Raw genomic sequence first — 24,380 nt, forward strand, 5'->3', positions numbered from 1 at the left:
GTTTCTGTATCAGGAACGAAAAAAGACTCAACTGTAGCCAACAGATAAGTACTACATGACAGTTCTGATTTAGGTGAAGATGTACAGGTGCTTCTCCATACGGCTTTGCAGGTGTTTGATTAGAGTGTGACGGAGTCTGGGGACTTCCGTTTCCTCCCAAAGACCAAGAACATGCATGAGAGGTTAATTGGTGGTCCTGAATTGCCCTGAGGTGTGAATGTGAGTCTGTGTGTGGTTGTCTGTCTCTGTTTACTCTGTGATTCACTGGAGACCTGTCCAGGGTGTTAGCTGAGATCAGCTCCAGCACTACAGGATTAAGTGGCATAGATTATGGATGGGTTTTCATTTGATGTAATCAAGATTTAAAATGATAAATCACTGAAATGCATCACTTTGTGTGGATTAAATCTGTAATATGTCAAGTTTCCCATTTTGAATTTAATCACTGAAATTGACTTTTCAATGCTATTCTAATTTATTTAACTTATCTTGAATAAACCTCTTTTTGAGAAATACGAGTGTTTCAAACCATATGATAAACGGACCTGCACTCACCCAGGAGGTCGTTCTGAGGGATCCAGTTGAATATTTTGGTGTTGGGACCAAGAGTTTCTGGTTGTTGTCCACTGTATTTCCACAGCACCTACCAAAAAAAAACCGGTGAAACAATGATTGCTTTCTTCAAAACATGGCAGTGACACAAATATCATAGTTTTCTTGGCGCCAAATGACTAAATTCATATCTACAGAGCTTGAAAAAGGTCAACGTGCTTCTATTGTGTAATCTCTAGTGTATAAAATGGGAAGTGGGAGGAACATAGGAGATGTTGCTGTAAGAAGTTTTGGCTCTTTGCCACATGAATAGCAGACATCTGTTCACATCCATTTAAAGCTCCACTTCTGATTTAATCTTGTATACAGTCTTCTCACCTTTTGAGGGATCTGAGCGAGAGCTGACGCTAGCATGTTTCCCTTTTCTGTAGTGATGTTCTTGATGAAGGATCCCAGAGTGAAGACGACAACACCGGCGTCTCCAGAACTCTGCACAAATTCTTCCATATCCTCATGGAAAAGAGTTTTGATTGGGGAAAGTTATAGCAACTGGTCGATTGTAATACATGAGGACGTTCAAGCATAAAGTACATTTTGGAGAGTTCATTGTTTTTCATTCACACAGTAAAAGTTGCTTTTGTTTTTAACTGAATGCCATAATTAAATCACTAATTAGTTTGAAACTTTTCAGTGCATAAATGTCAAAGACCCCCCCCCCAAAAAAAATAGAACTGTGGTAGTGAAGACAATCTTACCTTTGGTAATGGTTTAGCAGGTTTACAGTGGATCCCACCAACATATTTGAAGTTGGGGAGTAAAGGTCGAGGGAAATCAAAATCCCAGTAGGTTCGTATTAACCATATGTCGGCCTTACTCATTAATTCACAAGCACTGGTGGGCGTTCCTGTGAAACACAAAGTAGTTGAATATTCAAATGCTTTTCAGAATTCACAATTTTGAGTCATCCAAAGCTATGACAACAATTAAAGAAACAATTTGGGCTTTTTAAAAACTTGCCACTCGCCTCTCACTGCAGAGTAATATGTATCCACGGTCTTCCAATAAATGTGATGTATTACAACATCCTGCACTCCGTAGAATATAAAGTTCCACAGTCGTTCCGAGAAGTCCATGCGGTCTGTCAGTTTGCTCATCGCACCGGGGACAAAGGAAGGTGGAGCAGGTACCTGCCCACAGTACCTCTCCCAGTTGTTAGCCATGGAAAAGCGCAAGGAGAAGACCAGAGGGATGCCTAAGATATCTGCCACCAAGTCGCTGCCTGGCATGAGGGGATCGGACAGAAGAACGTCATAGTTCCCCTGCTTCAGCTTTGTCATGACTTCGTCAGATTTCACCACACCGTCCAAGTACGCCAGAGAATACGTTAAGTCAGTCTTCATCAGCTCCATGAATCGCAGGTACAACTGTAGGTAGCCCATATAATCCATCTCGTAAATGGAGAACTGAAGGAACTCATCCAGGAACTCCTCCATTTCCGTTAATGAAAAGGTGACGTTGAAGGGTTGGTATTGAAAGCCAGAGGGTTCTTTGCTGTCCATGAACATGGATGCGCTGGGGACCAGCACCGTCACCCGGTGTCCCCTGTCCACCAGCATGTCCAGGATCGGCTTCATGTTGATCCAGTGGCTGCCTTCAGTGTACCACACCAAAACGTTCCCTCCGTTGACTCCCCATGTCGCACACAGTACCAGCAGGACACGAGCGGAGAAACGCAGCTCCATGGCTGAACGCCGGCGTCTGAAACCGAGCTGCAGCCTGATCCTTCTTTTTCAGGTGGAGGGTGAGAGATAATCATTAACTAAATACGTCTGAACTCTGGCTGGTTTAACTTTTACGCTGATAACCTTTTTAGATAACAGGGTCATCCCAGGAAAATGTCTTATAAAATTTGTATTTTAACAAGTAATGTCTAACCTCTACAAAGATCCAGAAATATATAAACCACTTTCAGATCTCTACCCTCTCGCTGTTACTTTAAAGAGAAATAAAGTTAATTCAGGAGAAAATGTTGGCGGGCTTGAACACTCTTGCATAATCTAAGGAAGTTGCTGGTGTTTGTGCAAGAATTTCCCCCGCATGTCAGCGAGAGAGAAACTATGAATAAGCGTTCTGATTTTTTATTTTTTTCTCCTTTGCATTCCAATACCAAGAGCCCTTCTGAAGAGGCTCCCTGAAGCTTTTAGAACATGATATGGTAATAAACTGGTTTGTAAATAACAAATGTTTATCTTAGAATGGACTCTTATCTGACAGTTCAAATGCGACGTTTACATTAAAGAAGACGCCAGGACGCTTCTTTCACTTTACACGATAAGAAAGAAGTCTCAAAAGCAAATGCAGAATTTCAGTGAGGAGAAATTAATTTGTTTTCACAGTGTTGCGGATTTACCCGTGTGTTGCAAAAGTAAAACGACTAAAGCAGACTTTAAAAACTAAAGCTAAAACTCTTCAAACTGTTTAAACCGTTAAAGTGGCTTGAATGGCTTCAGCAGTTAAAATCACGAGAAAAGGTAGAATTGGGAAAACAAGCAAAATAGTGAAATTTTCAGAAAATACTAGTCATGATCATTTTGGTCACACTGATTTCATCGGGAAAAACTTTGAATAACGTCCATGTTGCAGGAATTCATGATGAGAAGAAAATATAGTTGTTGAAATGCGAACGTGCTTCGCTGCCACTGTGTCTGGTACGTGCCTGGCAGCTGACGCCAGCGGGGTCCGCTCACAGGGAGTGTTTGGGAGGCGGAACTCGGCCACCGTGCCTCCAGGAACCGGTGTTGTTCTGGCGAAATGTCACCTCGGACTGTTCGGGCATCTTAAATCTTAACTGTGGGGTACTTTGTTCCCCCCCTCATTAACATTGTAGATTCCCTTTGACGCTGAATTCAGGAGCTTCTTGAAAAACAATGAGCATTTGAATATTGGGTTCAATGCCTCTGAGTCGTTAGCCATTCAGAGTGAGGAGAGTTTTTTTTTCATACCCGGACCTCCCCTGGTGCTGCAGAACCCACGTGGGGTTGACTAAATGTTGCCTCTAGAACGGCAGAAGCATCGTGTCATTTAGCATTTATGTTGGATTTTTTTTCCCTGAGATGGAGCCTGCAACTGTTTTCTCCTCTGCATTCCTGCTGCTTCCCCGCCGCTCCGTCTCTCCACCATGGGGTGAGGGTTACAGCGTGTTGCTTTTTGAAGTAGATATTTGCATAATCAGATTAGGATGCGTGATTGTCAGTGGGCCTTCCCATCAGAGGGTGCTCCAGAGGAGAGAGGGTGCTGTCCAGCACAACAATGGAGGACTCCCCTCCTCTCTCACCATCCATCCAGCCCTGCACCTGCATCCCAACCCACCCAGACACCCGATGCACCAGGTCAGGCTCTGCGCTCGGACTCGCAGGCCTGCAGAGGGCTGAGAGAGGGAGAGAGGAAGGGCGGGGGCTCGAGTGCAATGACGGGAGTGGGAGGGCAGGGGTTGAGCTGAGATATTTAAACATGCAGAGTGTGAATTGGCTTTAAGGGGATAAAGAGCTCAGGGCCTATCGGTTGGCACCCAACTCCAGAAATTCTTTTTCATGGGTGCCTCAGCCGAGAGAGCGAGGGGCTGCCTGCACTGATCTGGCCCATTGTGATAACGGATTCAGACAGTGTGCTAGACGCTGATAAGGAAATGTGCTCTCAATAGACGATTACCCACATACTTGGAAGAGAATAGTCAATCAGGCAAATATACTCTGTGGAAGCGTACAGATTTGTTATTATTTTCATGGCCGGGTTTCATAATCCTGCTGGAAAGTTGAGGTCAGAGAAATGCTCGCGATGTGATTGGGAGCGTTCTTGGAAATAAGGTGTATCAGCAAAACGCTTTTCATGTATGCAGGGGCTGTCTGTTTAAAATGGTTGTATGAGCAAACATGATGGAGGCTCCTTTTCAACCCAGCGTTCAGGATGACACTGTGTCTCATTATACCTTGTAGAGAAGCTGGTTAAAAAACAACAACAACAATCTTTCATTTATTCATGATGTTTGCACAAGAGGTAAGCGCTCCTCTTAACCAGAGTCACAGTAGTTATCGTTTTTCTCAATTCAATGTGATTTACGTAGTATTTTCTCTGGATCACAAAGAGTCACCTGTCACTTCCCACAGGCCTCCAGTGAGAGCGTCCAGCTGCCCTCTGCTCCGTTTACACACCATTAGCCAGAGTTTTAACAGCCGGGGTGAAACCTGCGCTCAGTGTTTGCTCTTCAGCTCAGTTTGTTGCAGCCTTTCTGCATGGAAACAGTTTCTGCAGCCACAAAAGGCGATTAGGCCTGTTAATGTCTGACCTCGGTTTACCCGACTGGCAAACAGATGAATGCACACAGGAGCCGGACTGAGTAGATGTGGATTAATTTCATATAATGGAAAAACCTTTAGTGGACAAATCTAGCTATTTAGATAATTGATTTAGGACAAAGACGTCTAAAGAAACATCAAAAGATGTCACTTCATGTACTTTCCACAATTTTCGATCTTTATTGACATAAATGTGTTAAATCGACCAATCAGTAATTTGCAAATCTTAAAGTGTTAATAGATTTTCTTTCTACACCTAAAAGCAGTGAATGTTTCGTTTGTATTTGAGTTTAAAAGCTGACAGAAACAACCTGCTTGGTTTCCTTCCTCCTCCACTCATCGGTTGTGAGCTCCGAGCTGCTGCTCACGTCAACAAAAGCACCGGTTCCCTCCATCTGCATGCCGGTCAACCGGGCAGCGTTTGACTCTGAAGCGACCCTCTGACCTCCGGGGTGGGAAGTTAAGCACTGTTCCTCTCAGGCCTCCGGTCAGTGGCCAGAGAGCAGAGGTCAGCTCTGTGTCCACACAATCACAAACATCACAGGGCTGCTGGGAACAAATGCTTTTTGGGCTAATTGAGCGCAAACAAAGAGGCTGCAGCTTCGCATCGTAACATCAGCTCTGCTGTTTCTTACTCGGTGGGAAAGGTTCTGAAGTAGGTGACCTGTTGGATAGATCATCAAACAAATTACACTGAAATCAAGATTCTGCTTATTTTTAATAGTTGATATAAAAATATGACTACTTTTACATTAGGTGTCTAGATCATGTTATTTAAGCCTCCAACTTTGACTAGGTTCTGCCCATTACACGCTGAAATGTGTTTTTAAACTTTCAATTGCTAATAGCTTTAACATGTCTTTCTTCAATTTCTAAATTGAAATTGTAGGTTAATCTTATCAAAGGAAAGTAATGTGTACAGTAATGACGCTCCCAGATGGTTGCATGTTGTCCGTCCCGTCTGGGAGAAGTCCTTTATTGGATAGAGGATGTAAAAGATGAATAGGTCGATGACCCTCCCTGCAACTTCAGCCCAAATTAAAAAAAGTGCACCAATTCGACCTGCATAAACCGAGGTAAGCATGGGGGGGGGGGGGGGGGGTTAGAGTTTTTTCTCTTCAGTTTTTCCATTTTGTATGATTTCTTTAAAAAAAATAACTCTTGGTCAAAGGCATTCGCTTGAGTCTTAGATTTTGTTCCTGCTTTTACCCCCCCACCCACCCCCACATTTTGTGTGGTGTGTTAACATATTCTGTCATTTTAAGGTTTTCTTCTTTCAATCAGATTTTCTATTTCATCAGGTCTGCTTTCAGACAAATCTGTGTGCGAGGAAACTGGCATCAGTGATGATTCCATTCATTAAAAACGCAGGAGAAAGATTTTTATTAACAAATCATTTATTAAATAAATAGTTAAAATAAATAACATACTATATATGCACAAGCAAATCAAAATAAGTTACAAAAGAGGTATCGGAAGATAATTGGCACGCTCTTCACAGTAAACAATCAGTTCCTTATCTTTGGCTATAGAACATGCGTATCTTACAAAAAACATGTTACAGGACAACACGTGGGAGTGTGTGTAGGAGAGTCACTGAGAGGATTGTCGGTTTCTTCAGCTCCAATCCAAAAGTCAGAAATCACCCGTCAAATACTGCTGTGTGAAATGGGGAGAATATTTCCTCCAGCTGATTCTTCTGAAGTTGCTTAACCTTGACAATTCAAGTCCTTTTTAGTTTTCTCAAGGCAAAAACAAAAAAAAAAAAAAAAGAGAGAGAGAGAAAATGGGGGGAAAAAAGTGCCCGTGGCTGTTTTAGGTCGATTGCATTGGGGATGTAGAAGTGACTGAGCGAAGCGTTTGAATAGATAATGGCTCAATCTCTTGCTGGAAATGGAAATGAGAAATTCCTTAATCCTTTCCATTCCGCTCGTTGGCAAAACGCGGAGAAACTAAATTAGTTCCGGGAGCATTAACATGATGGGAATATTGTACATCCAGGTTTGAACACATCCATGCAGAACACAAATTAAGTTTCACCTGCAAGGTATATTTCACAAGTCAACAGTGATTATTGGCCCCCTCCCCCTCCCCCCCACAGTGTGGCGGCAATAAATAAGGTCCAGAAACAAGCCGCCCCCACCCCCTCCTCCACCTCCATCCATGAGTCTCCTCTACATTTCTACCAGGCTTCGGAGCTGTCGCAGCTCGAGCCAGGTGACGGGGCCTCGGTGTCGCTGGCGAGGGCCCATGGGTGCGGAGAGGAGTGGAGGCGCTCCATGTTGCCCCTGAGGAAGGTGAGCAGAGCGGCGGGGGAGTGTGTGGCCGGCTGACCGCTCTGGCTCTCTAGCAGCTGCACCAGGAAGTTGATGTAGCGCATGGCCAGGCGCAGGATCTCGTTCTTGCTCAGCTTCTTCTCCGGTGGGTGCGTGGGGATGAGCTTGCGGAGCTCGGCGAAGGCCGTGTTGACGTTGTGCTGGCGCCAGCGCTCCCTGGTGTTGGTGAAGACTTTCCTGGTCATGGTGCCGAGCGCTGCTGCAACGAGCCCAGGCAGAGGGAGGGAAATCAGAAACTACATGACTAAAAAGATTGGAACACTTCTGAAGAATTTGCACATATTATTCATATTTTAACTCGATTTTAATTTAAAACGTCAGCTTAAACGTGTTTACTCTATAATAATGTTCATATTCTGTATAAAATCAAATGGATACTTTTCACCTCCAGCTGCTAACTTGAATATTGTATCCAATAGTGTATTTTCTTTCTTTTTTTTTTACAGCTCTTAAGTGATAATCTCTATTAACTTCTGTCTGATTTATTTCCTGTTGGACTGCAGTTGCAAGGAAAGTGCACAGCCTCTCTGGGAAAAGTCCTCCAGCACTAGAAACAAATGTCTCACCTGTCCGTGTGTGGAAATCGTGTGCAGGAGTCTCACAGGCAGAGCTGCCGCTGTCCGCTGGTCATCGGCGTTAGCGTTCACTCAGTCGTGTCTTCTCATGCTCGCCGAGTTGAGTGAGTGAGAGGGGAGGACAGACGGAGAGAGAGAGAGAGAGAGAGAGAGGGAGGGAGGGTGGGAGAGAAGGGATGAGAGCACTGCATGCTCGCATCCCACATTTTATAGCAGGGTGAGCCCCTATTGTGTGACGTGTGCTGTCGTGGAGACCCCCGCCTCTCACCGCGCTCATTGTATGAAGGTTGGCGTGGTTTGTTAAAACAGCCGCACACATGTATATTAGCTCACCCTTTACCACCGAGTGCAAACTGATGTGGATCTCTGACGATGCTGTCTGTACATTTTTAGCTTGAAAATGTCGTGTTTCTGTGCAACATTTGATTGGGATTCCAAATTCTTCCTGCAGCTCTCGTGATTCAAAAGACTTTTTAAGTTGCCATTTGTGCTGCTTTTTTTAAGATTCATTGCTCGTTTAATCCTTGAAGGTTAGCTCTAAAGGTGACAAATGAATTGCTGTTGAAGTGAAACTGAGACGTCCGTCTCTCTGATCCTTCCCTTAGTGCCATGGACACTGATTCCTTTCTGCCTCCCCGACATTAGGCATGGACGGCCCACCGTCCCCTCACAGAGGAAAATGCTCTGATGCCGCTGGCTGCCCGGCTTTTGAATTTGTCCTGATTGGGCCACAAAAGGTAAAAATACCACATGCAGACTGGCAGTTGAACAATATGGGATTTGTTATGACTATGGTAATCTTGTTTAGCCATTCCAAGGGGCCACACATAAATTAAAGAGGAAACACGGAGACCCAGCATCTGACTCACCTCCCCGCAGCCACTCCTTACTGCCCCGCCTCCCCATCCCACACCCTCCGTCTCCCCCTCTTGCCTCCCACTTTCAACCTCCATCCCGTTTAAAAAAAACCAAGTCTAGTTTAACCAATTGTCACTGCTCTTTTTACACCCTTCAAGTGTTGTTTCAAAGACGCAGCCTTCCATAAAAGTCTCTGTGTGGAGTAGGAATTTACATAATCCGATTAGGGGCTGGGATTAGCCCCCGGGCCTGGAGGACGAGCCCGACAGGGGCCGGCTTCTGAATCGGCCATTCATGGGCCCCACTGCACGTCCAAGAGGCTGCACCTGCAGGCCTGTGGCCGGCCTCAACCACAGGTCTGCACACGCTCTTCCCCCGGCTGCGTGCTTTGTCCGCCGGGTTGTTATCTGTCAAACCTGTTGTGGTTTATCACACAGATTCAGACTCCCGGGTCAAATGTAAGTTCTGTACGACAGTCGGAGGCAACGAGTCCTAAAACAAGCCTGATAATGTGGAACTTTAGGATCTCAAGTTGTTTTTATTGTTAATTTCACTGCGCTGAACTCATCCTATTATATTTCACCTTGAATACACACGGTCTGCTGCAGGACGCTGTGCAAAGAGGTCCTTTCACAGGGACCAAACCATCAAACTTCCAGTCTTGAATCTCAAAGCTTCTTCTGCGTTCAATCGAAACCATGAACAGTTATTGATCTGACTAAAACCACCTCCATGACATATTCTGTAGAGCAGGAGAGGAAACGGTTTGTACTGCTATTTAAATAAGGTGACATATTGGTTTCCTCAGAAATTTAAAGTTCTGCCAGGAGTGGGTCAGTGTGTTGTTTTACATGACAATATTTACACAAAGTCAAAGTGCTGAAGGGATTCTTTGTTCAGATTTTGGGGAGGTCCTGGTGCTCACCATCGTTTATAGTTTTGATAGAAATATAAGAACTGTTAAATTTGTTGGTGTAATAATAAAAAAAAGAAGTTAATGGTCTCTTCCAGATGAGCTGTAATAACTGATCATACCAGATAGATTTTATAATGACAATAAAAATCTTATCTATTCAGGTTGTTACTGGATAAAAACTGCTGCTACCTTCAGCCTTGGCTGGGTGATCGCTGCACAGAAAACAAGGAAAAATTGACAGTAAACATTTACATGTATTATACCATTCGTGTGAACTCTTAGTAAAAGAAACTCGTGTGCAGAATGACATGAAGGAACATTCTAGTGGATTATCGACATTTTCGAGGTAGATTAATCTAATATGTTTCACTGTTTCACCTTTTATTGATTTATTAAAAATGTATTAAAATATGGAGTTTTGTTTATCCTCAACACATTTTCCATATAGAGTGAAGATAATGTCCGAAGTAAATTCTAAAAGAAGCACATTACAAATTAACAATAAAAAGCTACATCACATGCTAAAAATGTTTAGGTTTTATATGCAAATGTTCTACTAAATGGAGTGGTTTTTTTTTTTTATGTTTGCACTAATTGCTGACTTATTTCCAGCACTATCTTTTGCAGTGATGATTAAGTAGTATTTGCTTATTGGAGATTAAAAAAAAATTATAATAAAATAAAAAGTCCCATTTAGAGCCAATGAATTGGCTGTTGTGAATTGAAATTGCTTTTAAATAGACACAATACGTTGATCGATATGGGAATACGCTGTTAAACATTATGAAAAAATACAGTAAGACCTGATACGTCACCATGATTCTGTGTTAATGTTTTGTTTCTCTTCTCTATAGTAACTGATCATGCAGCCAGTTTCCTCTCATGGCCTGTGCTGTGGCTGGGAGGAGGAGGAGAGCAAACACACAGGTGATGCTTAATTGCAGCCTGTGATTCCAGATAACAGCGACGTGACCTTTTACAGGATCCCATCTAAAGAAGGCCTCCGTTTAAACAGCCTGTTAATTCCCACAATATCTTCCCGGGTCCATTCATGCCCAGGCTTCAGTATACTCAGAGGCCATTACCGGCCCATTAGGCTTCGGACGGTCGCTTCTTTGACCAGGCTGCTGACTGCTTTTGTTCCTGCGCCTTAAAAACCCCCCAAAACAAAACATTTCTCTCTTTGTTTGTCCACTGCTTCTCAGGAGGCAGAGAGAAAGAGAGACGTTTTAAAGGAAGAAGAAAAGAAAAAAAATCTGGTGGGTTATTGATGGTGGCTGGCTGGTGTTGGATGCATGCGGCTGTCCAGAGGCGGGAGGGAGGAAGGCTTGGAGTCGATGTCCCCCGGGGTCTTCTTTGTCTGGGGATCATTCCTGAGGGAGCAGGCTTCACTCTGCTGGCTCGTGAAGATAAGCACTCTCTCCACATGCTGAGAGAGCACGATAAGGGGATTGCTTCACTAAACTATAGAAGGCAGGAGGGGAAAAAAAGAAGTCCCACCACCGGAGCTGCTAAAATGAGAGACGTTATCAGTGGAGCTGGGAAAGACCCCCGATCCCACTCCTCCACCCATAAATCACTATTTGTTTTTGGCACTACTGAGCATGCTCAGACTGGAGGGACACTGAAGCAAAACATGCACGCAGTTATAATTATGCTTAATCAGATTTTGCAGAAGAAGAAAAAACCTGGTCACTCCTTCTTGGAACCCGTGTACGAACACACAATCAACTGATTAACAGTATAAGACCGATGTAAGCAGATTTCAGGTATTAAGTGTTTTTATCATGACAAGCTCTTATAACAATATGACACAGACATTCATAAGCAGGTTATGTATCTGAACGGGGGGGGGACAGTTCATTCACAAAACACTTAGACATTGGTACGATGTAACCAACCGCAAATCCCTCCAGCTAACTGCAGACTCTCAAAAAAACCAGAACAAATAAAACCAGTGCAGCTTACGATGCAGAAAATACCTAAAAGTGCCAATTTTATCCCAAAAGGTAAAAGATTTGCTTAAAGCTGTTAAAACGTATCTGAACTTTCACTGGAGTCCTAGTATCAATAAAGAAATGAATTCTTATCTTTCCTTCGTGGCTACAACAATCGGAGCCTCGTCTGTCCGTCACTTCTGCCGGGAATCTTCTCGTAGCTCAGCCTCTTTCTCTTCAGCGGCGTCAACACTGCAACACAAACACAAACACATCTGCTCAGACGAGTAGTTAAACTCTAAATGTGAGCTGATTTTGTTTACAGTCAGCAAAAGAAAAGTCCAATTTAGTGTATTTAAGTCTCATTTATTTAAATCTACTGTTTGTAAGATTTCATTTAAATTTTTACTCTAATTGCACTGAGTGTGCTTCATGTTTAACCGATGCAGGAGAAAATCCTCTTCAATGTGTTTGAACTGCTTTCTTTTGCTTAAATCACAAGTCAGTGTTCATTTTAATTAGCAAATACTTTTCAGTTGGCTTATTTTTTATAAGACTGAACAACAATCCCAAAGACGAGATAAAAAAAAAAAATCTGTAAAACATTTGATTCCACGGGGTCTTCAGGACGATTGTGTTTGGACATTAGCGTCTCTCTTTTCTGTATTTGATGGAATGTCACCTTCTCCCACGTTTCTGCAGTTTTAAATAACCACAGGATTAAAGCCAAACAAGCAAACTTGCTTGGAAGCATGTGGTTATTCAGGCCTTCACTGGTTATAAAATGAGAGGAAACATGATGGAAATATTTGTTTTCAAGGGAACAGGTGTCTGGCTGCTGTTTACCTGATCCAAACAGGCCAGCCTCCTCTCCACTCCTCTTCCTCTCCCGCCCCGCCCAGTGTCTGGAACCGTAGTTTTCTGAAGCTGCCGTCATCCCTCCACCTCCGCTGAAGTTACTGCTTTGAAGGCTCGGACCGCCGGGGGCAGGATGATGCTGGAGGTCACAGTAGGCGACGGGCAATGTGGACATGTGAGAGTGTTCTGGCGGCCACTGGACGGGGCTCCAGCTGAATGTGGAGTCCAGTATGTAAGGGCTTTCTGGGTTCTGGAGGAAGAACCCATGGTCATCGTTTTGTCTTTCAACGACCCCCCCCACTGCTCCGGCTCTGCCCGTCCACACATGAAGCTTCTCCTCTTCCTTCTTTCTCCACGGATCGCCGCTGGTCCAGCTGTCAAAGGAGCAACTCGGAAAGTCGAGACTGAAGTCTGAGTTGTCGTCCTGCCCTGCGAGGTCTGGATCCGGCTCACTGAAGCTGCCCCCCATGTCTCCAGCTCCAAACAAGAAGTTGCTGGTGGGGTCCGCCTGGGAAGGGTTCGCGTGCTCCAGGGTTTGACTCCACAGGCTGAGCAGTGGGCTGCTCTGGTGGCTCGCCCCAGATGGGCTCTGGTCTGTAGTGGGCAGGTATTGGGCAGTGATGTCTGTGAACAGCTGGAACCAGGAAAACAAGAAAGGTTGAAAAGATCTGACTGGCTGGGGCTTTTTTTGTTTTAGTAATTACAGATTGATGGAAAGAATCTAATGTTTGTTGTGAGACATGCAGAGGATTTAGTTTTTACTTGTGTGATACCTATAAATTAGCATGAGTGGCCTATAAAAAGGGGAGTAGAAACGATATGTGAAAATAAGTGTCTCAAAATTTTTAAATAAAATGACTTGTGGGACTTATTTGAAAAGAGTTTCATAATTGGGGGCTATGTAATTAATTACATTTATTCAGAACTGAGGTGACACTGGAGATTTGAATTACTTCAGTTATATGCAAGTTGTATATTTTGCGCAACCGTGCCCTCATCCCTTTAAGAGACTGAAAGCTTCCATTCGTCTCCTCGCATTAATCAGCTGCTGCTGCGTAGCTCAGCCAGTTTCAACACGGTGCTTCACTCTCCCATGTTGCTCAGGGGTCTGTTGCTTTGTTGCTAATCTGAGAAATGTTTCTCTGAACTGAGAAATATTCCAAATGTTTTTTGAGTGTAAAAATTAAGCACAAAGTGTTAAACTCAATCGATTATAGAAAAACAACATGTTGAAGTCTAAGAAATGTTTCCTACCACTTTAATTCATTATTAACTGTCTTCATATATATGAACATTTACAGTCATTAAGGCTGAACCAGGAAGCTGTTAATAGTAAGGAAATTTGGAACAACGTCTGTGGATCACCTTGACGACCTTGTGGGACACCTCAGGGAGCAGCTCCTTCAGCTGGGGCAGAGGGGCCCTCAGGAGCCACTGGAGGGACGGGGCTCTGCTCAGCATCAGCTGAGCGACTAGGGGGTTGATGCATGGGAACTGTGACAGGTACAATTCATCCTGAAGAGGCAAAACGAAAGTATGAATGAATAGTCTGACAAAAGTCAGTTATTTACTGGTTCATGGTGTGGCACTACATTGATTTCTATATGGTGTTGCACAGTAACATACACTTTTGAATGCATCTAAACTTGGTTTTGTTACAGGTTCCAAAATCATCATGGGATTGAGTTTAAAGGTGTCATATTATCCAGCTTTTCAACACTTTCACAAAGTTCTTGTTTTTCAATAAACATGGTATTCAAAGTTTATTGCCCCAAATCCACCTTTCCCTTGATTTTCAGCCATTTGAATATTGGATCATAGGAGCTGCATTCAGAATCTGCTGTGTCTGTCTGAGCTGGACTGGCTCCGCCCACACATGTCCATCTTGGAAAGAGGAGGAAGTACTTCCTCTTGTGGTCCCATGTTGCCAGAGCAGAGCGGCCTACTTGTAGGAGGGTCAAACTGGGGGCTTGATTGGGATTGGCTAAACCCCCGATAATACGACACAGGGTTTGATTTATGATTCGCTTGTTGGAACACACACTTTTTAAAAATTGAAACAAGACAGGGAGAAACTTGACATGAAGTTTTCCATTAAATACATGAAGCACAAATAAAACCTGCTCATACATCAGTCTTTCTTCCTACACATGTGAAGCTGCAGGTTTTAATTTTAAAAAGACTGTGGAAGCCAGCTCTTTTTTTTCTTCTTTTCTACATGAGAGGTTTGGGTTGTCCACGTCACCTGTGAAGGCATCACAGTCAGCCAGTCTCTGCTCAGGTAGCTGAAAGCGTCCCTGTCGCTGCACATCAGACTGCTGAAGCAGATCTGGCTGATCCACTTGGCCATGTCCAACATGTCTGACACCATCAACACCTGGAAGACAGAAGAAGACTCGCCTTTAAAAATTTTTTAAATATGAGACACCCTAATGGAAAGCGTTTAGTCTAAAACAGTGCTGAGATAATTGTTGATGTGGTTGGATTATTTGGCACATTTATTAATATGGGAGGTTTTCAAAGTGTGAGAGGATGAGCGTCGACTCGCAGAGCTTAAACGTGTAACGAAAGATTCCAGGGGGCACAGCGAGGTTCATAGCTACTTAAAAAAAACATTTTACAACAGCTTTGAATCTGATCTACTGTGTATTTGTTTTTTTACACAATTACTTTACATTTTTAAACTGTAAAGCTTCTTTGACTTCTTTGAAAACTGCTGGTTGGATACCAGAAATCATGTTTTTTATATTATAAGATGTTATTCTTAGTAGGTCCACAGACAACAAAAACTGAAGCTATATTCCAACTAAGTCAATTCTATAAATCCAAAATATCTTGCAGATGATATATATATATATTTTTTTTTTACAATTATGGTTTTACAATCAAGCTTATTTTATCTGTCCTAGTAAACTTCCTGTAAATTACCCCCTAAAAAATGTGTTTTAATTGAATTAATAGTTTCATTAGAAGAATCTTGTTTGTAAGAAAATCCAGGATATCTCCAGAGTATTTAAACTGATGGAGAACATCACTGATGAAGTATTGCATCATAACAACATTTGACATGATGTTTTCTTGACACTTTATGGAAAACGATGAGTCAGAAAAATGAACATTATGTTGTGTGCTCTACCTTTACATCCAGATCAAACTCAGACTTCATATTGAAGACCACCAGAGACGAATAAAGCAACACCAAGTTGCTGAAAGCTTCGCCGTGAAATCTGTTGTCACACAGACAGAAAGTCAAGAGTGAGTCTTTGTGTACAGTCTGCATGCATGAAAGAAGTGAATCAAAAGGCTTCTAAGTGTTTTATTTTGGATGTGAGTTTATGTTGCTATCAAGTGAATGTGTGTGTAATGTCTCGTGGATGTGGTTGTGGACAGACTCTGGTTTCTGGCTGTCGGGGCAGTGCAGGACGAGCCAGCAGCAGCTGTACTGAAGAGAAAGAGCAATGAGCCGCAACACCAGAGTCTCACTGACTCGCTCCTGACACAGTTCATCCTGCTCCTGCACACAAACACACACTTCAACTCACTCAGATTTCATTGTCATGCCAAACTCAGTGTGTGTGTGTCCTGCTACCTGAATGACGATGACAGTATTTTCATCCACAGTGATCACGGCGTACTTCTGGATCCCTCCGAGCATCTGCAGGGTTGGCGAGGAACTCCTCTCCAACACACTAATGGTGAAGCTGAAACAAACAGACACCACTTTCACACACATCACACTGAACCAGACCCACAAAGTTTGTTTACATATGCTAATTGAGAAAAACAGGTACAAATATTAAAGGTGGATATTAACTTCATTATATCAAGGACAAAGACATTTGTGTGTGAAGTGTTGATGTCTGTGGATCTTCATTTAGAAGCTAGATTTCAGTAAAGATAACTTTTATTCCATATTTGTAGTGAGTAGTTTTGATTTTAATCAAATTGTGGCTGATTGAGCATAAAATGACTCCATTCTATACTTTTTATGTGTCTGTTGGCACTCCTGAATATTCTATTCAACTATCTTTGACTTCAAACTCTTTTCGTGTGATAGATTTGAAAACCTTGACTATATTTCCTGAGCTGGGCCGCGGCGTGTCGTTAAGGATTGATGGTGAGCCGTAAAGCCAGACCAGGCGAGAACCACTGACCTGAAGCATCAATCTTAACATGAGTGTGTGGACATGAGTCTCATGAATGCAGCATTGAATCATGTTTTTCCATTTCATGTTTTTGACCATAACTGACATATTTACATTGATGGACATCAAATTACATAATGTAATCATGATACTAATGGTTTCACCAATAAATGCAACCATCTTTCTACATGTGTGGCTGAGTTAAAGCTCTCACTTTGACTCAAGTGACTGCAACAGCAGCGGACAGTTGAGGAGCCGCTCCGTCACAAGCAGTACGTAGGGAACATTATCCTGCAGATGCCAAGAGCTGTCGTGATCCTCTTTGTGGGGAAACACACACACACATTTAGAGAAATAAAGCTGCGCATGGTGGGAGTGATTAGAGAGTTGTGGAAGCAGACCGGCGTCGGAGATGCAGGTGTTGAAGGCGAGGTGGCCGATGTTCCTCTCCCTGCAGACTGTGGACCACGGAGAGTGGCCCGGGTGGTCGTACTCCACCAGCAGAGAGAAGCAGCTCCAGGGGAAGTCCGGGCCAATGTGCTGCTCGCACACAACCACACACACACAGGCCTGCATGCTGGTGGAACAGGATGGGAGTGTTGGAACAACACCTCGACACTTGCACAGCAGCTTCAAATATTGCCTTTAACACAGCATTTACCCCCGTACACCAAAACTCTGAGTTTAGTTCCAAGAATGGTCTGATTGTTAAATTATGTAAGCTGGGTTTTGCATTCATGCCAAAAATAATAATGACTAACACAAAGCCTGCATTACCTGCTGACCATGTTGGCACCATTCAGCTTTTTCATGCCCTTCTGAGGATAAACCGCGGTGACAGCAGCACCTGAATCAAACAGACATGACTATAAATAATGCAATTTTATCAAATCTGTACAATAGTTGCAGAGGTTCCTTTTTTCTCTCTCCAAATTAAACACATCTGCTGACTCAGAGTGAAGTTGTAGACATGTAATGTTGCATGAACTGTCACCATGTTGCAAACTTGACAAACTCTCTTATCTGCTCCCAAAACAACCCTGAAAGACCGAATGTTATATCTCCTTTGTGATTTAAAGAATTACGTAAATTTGAATTACATAATTGTAATTTGTGTAAAAGTGAAACAGGCAGTGATCGTCTGAGAACGAGACCAACCTGTGCCTGTAAAGCTCAGCAGTCCATCACAAGACAAAACACACCCACATTTGCACAATTTAAAGTCAGCACTTCACACCAAATGCATGTTGTTAGATTTTGGAAGGCAACGAGAAAAAAAAATAAACTTCATCCATGCACAGAGGAAACTCCATGCTGCAGGAGGAAAAGGTGGCTGTTCTGGTTAGTTTATTTTTTTATTAGTAAGGTTGTAGATTATGTGTGAGAACAATGACAAGAATAAAACAAACTTACCAGTTGCTTGTTTCAAGCTGGTGACGACTGCGGAGAAGCTGTCATCCGAGTCAGCTGATATTATCACAAGAATCTACACAAAGACGAGCCAATCAGGATCTTTACAAGAGTTTCATCAGTGAAAACCTACATCTCAACTGAATGAAGCTAAAAAAGAAAGACAGTCTGCACAGATATGAACGACTAACCTTCCCTGTGACGTTGTGTTCGGTGTCCCTGCTCTGCAGTCGCTCGGCCAGCAGCCGCTGCAGCTCCTGCAGTTTGAGGTTGGGCTCGTGGTTCCTCTGACTGAGGAAGAAGATGATCTGCTGCCTCTTCAGCAGCTCCTGCAGACTTTTCTCAGCACAGCCTTTAGCTGCCCTGCCCAGGTAGTCTGCAGTGCACAACTAAAGATCAGGCTTATAAACCATTTCACGCTATATACACGACAAATATTCCAAGTATCTTGCACAGTTCATGCTTTAGTATGTCGTAGTGTGGACAGTTGGTACTGACCCAGTGCAGTCCTGAGGTCACACTTGACCAGCAGCTCCTTGAACGTCACCAGAGAATGAATCAGAGTCGCCTGGTTGAGAAGCAGCTCCTGATCTAAAAGCAGCGGTGTCACTTCACAACTTTCAAACAACACAGAGAACAGATCAAAAACCAATACCCGCCCCGTCTCATTAAGGTGACCTTTCATGCTTCTGGCGAGCTCTGTGCTCTGGGCAGGACTCCTGTGGAGTGCTCGTTCCTGCTGTTTGAGGAGGAAGTGAGTTTGGTCTGGGGCCAGGCGGCTGAAGTCCCCCCACGCTGGGATGGTGAGGCCAAGCTGTCGGGCGGAGCTCAAACAGGGCAGAGCGAAGGCCTGGAGCTCTCGGTAGGCTCGCTCTTGGCTGTCTGCAGGACACAGCGGTTTCAGACAGCGTTCATTTTCGTTTTCACTTTAAACTAAAAGGGCAGATACATCTAAATGGAATCTCTTGAGAGTATATACCACTATAAAGTTAGATAACTATACAGTTAAGAGTTAGATCCTCTTCAAGTGTTTACATTGTCAAGTCACCGCGTGTTCTTTTTTTATTTGTTAAGATTTTGGTTGATTGAAGAAATACAAGAAGTTAAAACTGGAGTTGGTCTCTCTGCATGACTATTAAATTGATCTTTACTTTTATATTGCACTGAAGCTCCAATAAAAAGTGGATCTCACAATATCTACATTTTATTAACAGCATTCAGAGGTACATGTGTTTGGTTTTGGTTCCTTCATTACTCCAGAAAATGTGTAATTCCCTCTAACAATTCAGCCAATCATACTCTTAAGGAAAGTCAACATTCTGTGCTGGAGATGTGGTTTAACTGCACACTGTGCTGAATGTGTCCCACCTGTGGCTTCAACCTGCACTACTGTGCTGTCGGGTCTCTCCTGGTGGTCCAACCGGCAGCCGAGGACTTTGCCCATCCACTGTGGGTTCGGATTCTGCTCTCTGGTAGCTTTTCCTGATATGACTGTGCGCATGTGGCCTGGCCTCTGACCTGGTGTGTCGGCTGAAGGACGCTGCGTCTGCGACAGCGGGGGCTGCGACAGTGGCGTCTCTGGCGTCTGCTCCACAGGCCCCTCCCCTGGTATCGCTACAAACATGACATGAGGTTGTCTGATTATTTCCAAAAGATTCAGGAATAAAACCGCTAAACCAGTAAAACTAAGCTGGGATCAATGGTAGTAGAATAGGATTACTATACTGTGGATCCCCGTCTACTTTTAAAGAATGAATTATGCTGAGCAGTGACATTGATTCATGTGAATAAGATGTATTGATACAGAACTGGTTTGTTAGATTCATGTCATATGCAGCTCAGTAACTAGTAAAATCACTGCAAAATTATTATAAAGCTCCAAATGTTTCCCTTTGTTTTGGTAAAAAGGAGTATGCATATAATATGGTTTAAACAAATATATTAAGCAAAATGGGTTAAGAAAAGCTCAGCCTTTTTATTTAAGTCAGATTTTCAGTTTAAATTTTGATGCATCAGAAAATGATTTTGTAGGTAAATTCACTCTCACTATATGGTTAATACTAATTCACTAGGATGGTAGCTCTAACCTCTGGTCGCAGGACTTTTGTTTTTGTCTGCTGTTACTAAAACAAAGCAACACACTGTTTTGCTTTCTTGCGAGCGCTCGCCCACTCTGATTGCTTCTCAGTGTCTTCTTAAGTTCACCATCTTCATTTAAGGACAAGGTTGGTTATTAAAACACTTTCTACTGTAAATATGAGGACCTGAAGGAGGAAGCTCTCATTTAGAAGAAAGAGTATCCACAGAGTACCTGCCGTGCTGGCTGACCTCTGAGGAGTTGCAGGAACTGAGGCAACCGGCTGAGATCGCAGCATCATGAAGGCGGAAACAGGGTCGTAGTCCATCTCTGGTGGACGTCTGGTGAACGGCTTTCCTCTGTCATTATTGGAGATATTGGTCGTGGTGGACCCGGCCTGCCCAGAGAGGTAGGCGCTCCGCTCTCTCCTCCCGTCGTCTCTGCTTCTGTTGATGATGTCGGCAGGAGCAAAAGGCCTGAGAGGAGCCCCTGAACACTTCTCATCTGAAAAGTTGGTGCTGGTCGTAGCCGCAGGTGTTACGTCCATGTTGTTTGTGTTAATAGTGTTAACGCGAGAGGCGTTTCTGTCTTTTTGGAGGTGGGTTTTGTCTGAGCGATTCAGTTTTACGGTGAAATCTGGAACCAGACAGAAAACGAAGAACTGGTTACAGATGAGCCTGAAGTTTTAACTGAATATAGACAACAAACGCGTCTATTAAAGCCTAAAATAAAAATAAAAATACATATATACCCCAATTATTCATCAGCTGTATCTGTACAGTTTTAGAAAAACAAAATGTCACAATGTTAATCTTCGATGTATTAAAGCAGCTTTACAGAGATTATATTAATTTCACTCTCCTACGCTTTCAACATCTACATTTGTGAGGCTGTAACAGATAAATGACTTTATTGACATTCGAGATTATAACAAACAAAACAAACTGAAGAAAATGATGTTTAACTTGCTATGGAAGAGATATACAGTGCAAAGTTTTAAAATTACACTAGAACTGAAGTGGAGTTGTGAACAGCATAAATGGATTTACATGAATCTGTACACATTCTGAACTTTTGCTTAAATGCACGTCAAAACAATAAACAGATTTTTACATTTATGGGACACTTTGAATATTGAGGAGTTACCACTGTATGGCTATAAAAGTTAATGATCACACAGCTTCAAAAGCTACTTCTGTACACATAAAAACTGTATCTTATGTTCCATTTGTGAAATTTCACGACTAAAATTCTGAGTAAGTTTTTGTGTTTTCAGTTTTTGTAGCCATTTTTAGCTGTTTTAATGGTGAAAATAAAAACAAACAACTTTATCTAATTCATCATGTTTAGGTGTTTTAGCCATTTTGACTTCTTTAGCCAAATTATTTTAACCTTTTCTATTGGTTTAATTTGTAAGTCATGCGAGCCATTCCAACGGTTTGACCTTTTTTTGCTTTGCGTCAAACATTTGGGCTTTTTTTGGGGGGGGGGGGGCTCTCGAGCTGCAGGTTGCAGACTCCTGTCCTCAGTGTGTATTTATATCAAGAAATTACATATTTTAACAACTATGGGGAAAAAGAGGCACTCAATACGGTGAGAAAAATCTCTTTAACCCCAATTCTAGCCGCTCCCATGCACGCGGTCACGCTTTACTAAACTTTCAGTACAAAGACGCAACACCTACCCTCCACACGCTCTAGGCAAAGTTTTGCAAAGACCTCCACCCGTTCTTCCCTCTCAGGGTTAGACTCCGACCTCATGCTCTCTGTGAACACACGACCACACCACCAATCCTCCTGCAGGTCCCCCGTCTCCATCTGTGACTGAAGGTGGTCTCCGGTGTGCGTCAAACGTTGCTTCTCCAATTGAAAAGCCGTCAAGGCTTCGTGCAGGGGCTTGAAATCCACTGCTGGTTCATAGTTTTCAGACTCTGAGAGATAAAACAGAAATCTTTATGAATACAGTTGTTAGGGAAATCTTGTTTTTGTCTCATAAAGAACGATGTGTAACTTTGCAGTCTGCGTTTCAAGGATGACCTGTGTCAGTACTTTTGGAACCTCCGTGCTACTTTTTGGAACCTTGAGAGTCAACAGTGCAGGAAGCACGTGGATCTTTCTCAAAACAATTCAGCCTTTAAGAAGGCCCTGTCCGACTTCACAGGTTGTACTGTGACATTGTCTCTAGTTGCAAGACTAAAGTAATAAAATTGTCTTAAACTTTTTAAATCCCTCTCAGTCTGATTCCTGTGGATTCTGTCTCCCTGAGTTTTAATTTTTTTTACTAGGAAAATCTCCTGACAACAGTGTATTTAATGGGTCTATTGCGACACAATCAGGAGTTACTCCAAGTCTTTAAACTGTTTATACAAGACACAAATTTTGAAACTGAACAAAAAAAAAAAGAAAAAAAGAAGCAATACAACGTTATGAATTAAAGTAACTCTCTTTGACATAAATCTAAGATAAATAATTTGTTATTAACAATGAATTTACACAGGTGGAAGATAAGATCCAACATTTAATTGTATTTTATCAGAATGAGTGAATTGATATCAGTGTTTCTCAACTGCTCTGACTCCAAAATGTCACTTAATGACAAGCCACAATGTCTATATTTAATGAAAATACAGTGCAGCTTGAACTGATATTATGAACTTAAATATCACAGTACACCAACACACAAAAAGGTAAATCAAAATACCCAGCATGTGGCACTGCCAGAGAGGGAAATATTCAGTTTGACGTTCTATTCGTTGCATTTTAATTGAAATAAATCAAATTCACTTCAGCAACTTCAGCCTTTTTTAACACACAGTGCTGTTCGGTGTAATTTATTTTCTGTCTCCACCAGTTATAAATCACTGCTTTACATTACACTGAACCCTGCTGTTTAGTAAACAGCCTGTTTATTAAAACTTTTGTTGATATTGTAGATCAACAAAACGTTCTTTTTAAACCTTCTTCTGAAGTCGCAGAGCAAATCAGAACAGCGGAACATCGGTATCAGTTATCGAAGTGTGGATGAAGAGACCTGAAGTGTTTTAAACACAGGAGGCACAGTGACATCTAGTGGTCTACAAATCTCACAGCAGGCTGGAAATAGCAGCACCTCAACAGGTTTCAATTGAACTGTAATAATACCTTTCACGAGTAATGCTACTCACATGACCGAATACTGATAAACTCAAGTGATACAGACTTTGAAACAAACCTCTGCATATACACCGAACAGCTATTTTAACCTGCTGCCTGGTCTTTTACATGCCCTCATTTGCAGCCTAACAAACTGTGATACGTTCAAATTTGTAACATCTTCCTATAGCCCTGTTGGTATATAACCAGTTTTGCTTCCTTTATAATTAATTTTGACATATAACGCCCCACAACAGCTGTGGTTTTGGAAATGCTCTGATTCAGACTCCCAACCTTAAAAATTGGTCTGCTTTTCTTCTTCTAACGCGTCACATTTGAAGCCAAAATGTTTCTTTACGCCCAACCACAAACAGCTGCCATGAACGTGATCTGAATCCTTTCAACTCTCAGTGGTTATAATGTTACGGCTGATATGAGCAGACAATAAATCTGGGAGGCCTCTTGTTTACAAGCAGTAATGCACAAATGGATTCCATTAAATACATTTTAAAAATACAAGTATGTGTCCAGTATCGTCACTAGATCGAAGAATTTTAAGCTCGAGATCATTAAAGAGCAAATCGGTCAGTGTGTGAAAGTCACCTGCTAAGAGAAATCGCACCACGAAGTCCGGATGTTTCTCTGCTCTCCAAAGTGCCGCCTGCATCTCCTCCTGGGTTCTCGCCGACACCAAAGATCTGCGTGACAGTCGGGAACTTTTTAACACACGAAGACGTCATTTTAAAGAGGTTTAGCAGTCAGTGTACTGCACAAGTTAGAGATCTATTGTCAATAAGACTTAATTAAAATAAATAGAATTTCCCTAAAATATAAAAACAATGATTCGTTGATTTATGTCATTGAGTCTAGAAAAGTTATTAAATAGTCTTTGTTGTTTTGTTGAAATGCACCAACATGAACCGGGAGACCGGTGAGGTGTGTATGAGTGTTCTCTTTTATCCAGTTTGATGCTGAGTTTACACAATGTTTTAATAACATTATGTTATGCACATTTCTCTGTATTTATTATATCTCCTGTCCTGAGATATGAGGCCGAGGTTTGGTCTGATCATTACATTAGACAAATCAAAGAGACGCATAATTAGAGACAATTTCGAAGATCTTGTGTCCATAGTTACTTCCATTCGTACGCGTGTGCTCAGCCAGGCATGTTAAGCAAAGAAAAGTCGTGTGAGTGTTGGATTTTAAGTGTGACGACGGTGTGAGCTGATA

At 42.5% G+C, this 24,380-nt stretch overlaps 2 protein-coding genes across 2 annotated transcripts in view; both read right to left on the bottom strand.

The window, feature by feature from the left end:
• LOC308112123 (UDP-glucuronosyltransferase 2A1-like) overlaps window positions 1–2,632 on the bottom strand; it is a 5,435-nt gene extending 2,803 nt beyond the window's left edge. Inside the window, exons 1-4 of the mRNA XM_080467363.1 lie at window positions 1,577–2,632; window positions 1,308–1,456; window positions 931–1,062; window positions 556–643 (exon numbers count right to left, since the gene is read on the bottom strand). Of these exons, the coding sequence (XP_080323489.1) occupies window positions 556–643; window positions 931–1,062; window positions 1,308–1,456; window positions 1,577–2,294 (1,087 nt within the window). The 5' untranslated portion in view covers window positions 2,295–2,632. The remainder of the gene's footprint in view (window positions 1–555; window positions 644–930; window positions 1,063–1,307; window positions 1,457–1,576) is intronic.
• A 4,454-nt stretch (window positions 2,633–7,086) lies between these two features.
• tal2 (T-cell acute lymphocytic leukemia 2) lies at window positions 7,087–7,425 on the bottom strand (the record flags this gene model as incomplete). Its single annotated transcript, XM_080468311.1, has 1 exon — window positions 7,087–7,425. The coding sequence occupies one exon, from the start codon at window positions 7,423–7,425 to the stop codon at window positions 7,087–7,089; it is 339 nt and encodes a 112-aa protein (XP_080324437.1).
• Between the last annotated feature and the right edge of the window lie 16,955 nt (window positions 7,426–24,380).

This window comes from Lipophrys pholis (assembly GCF_963383615.2).
Source record: "Lipophrys pholis genome assembly, chromosome: 7".
In the NCBI taxonomy this organism is placed as follows: domain Eukaryota; kingdom Metazoa; phylum Chordata; class Actinopteri; order Blenniiformes; family Blenniidae; genus Lipophrys; species Lipophrys pholis.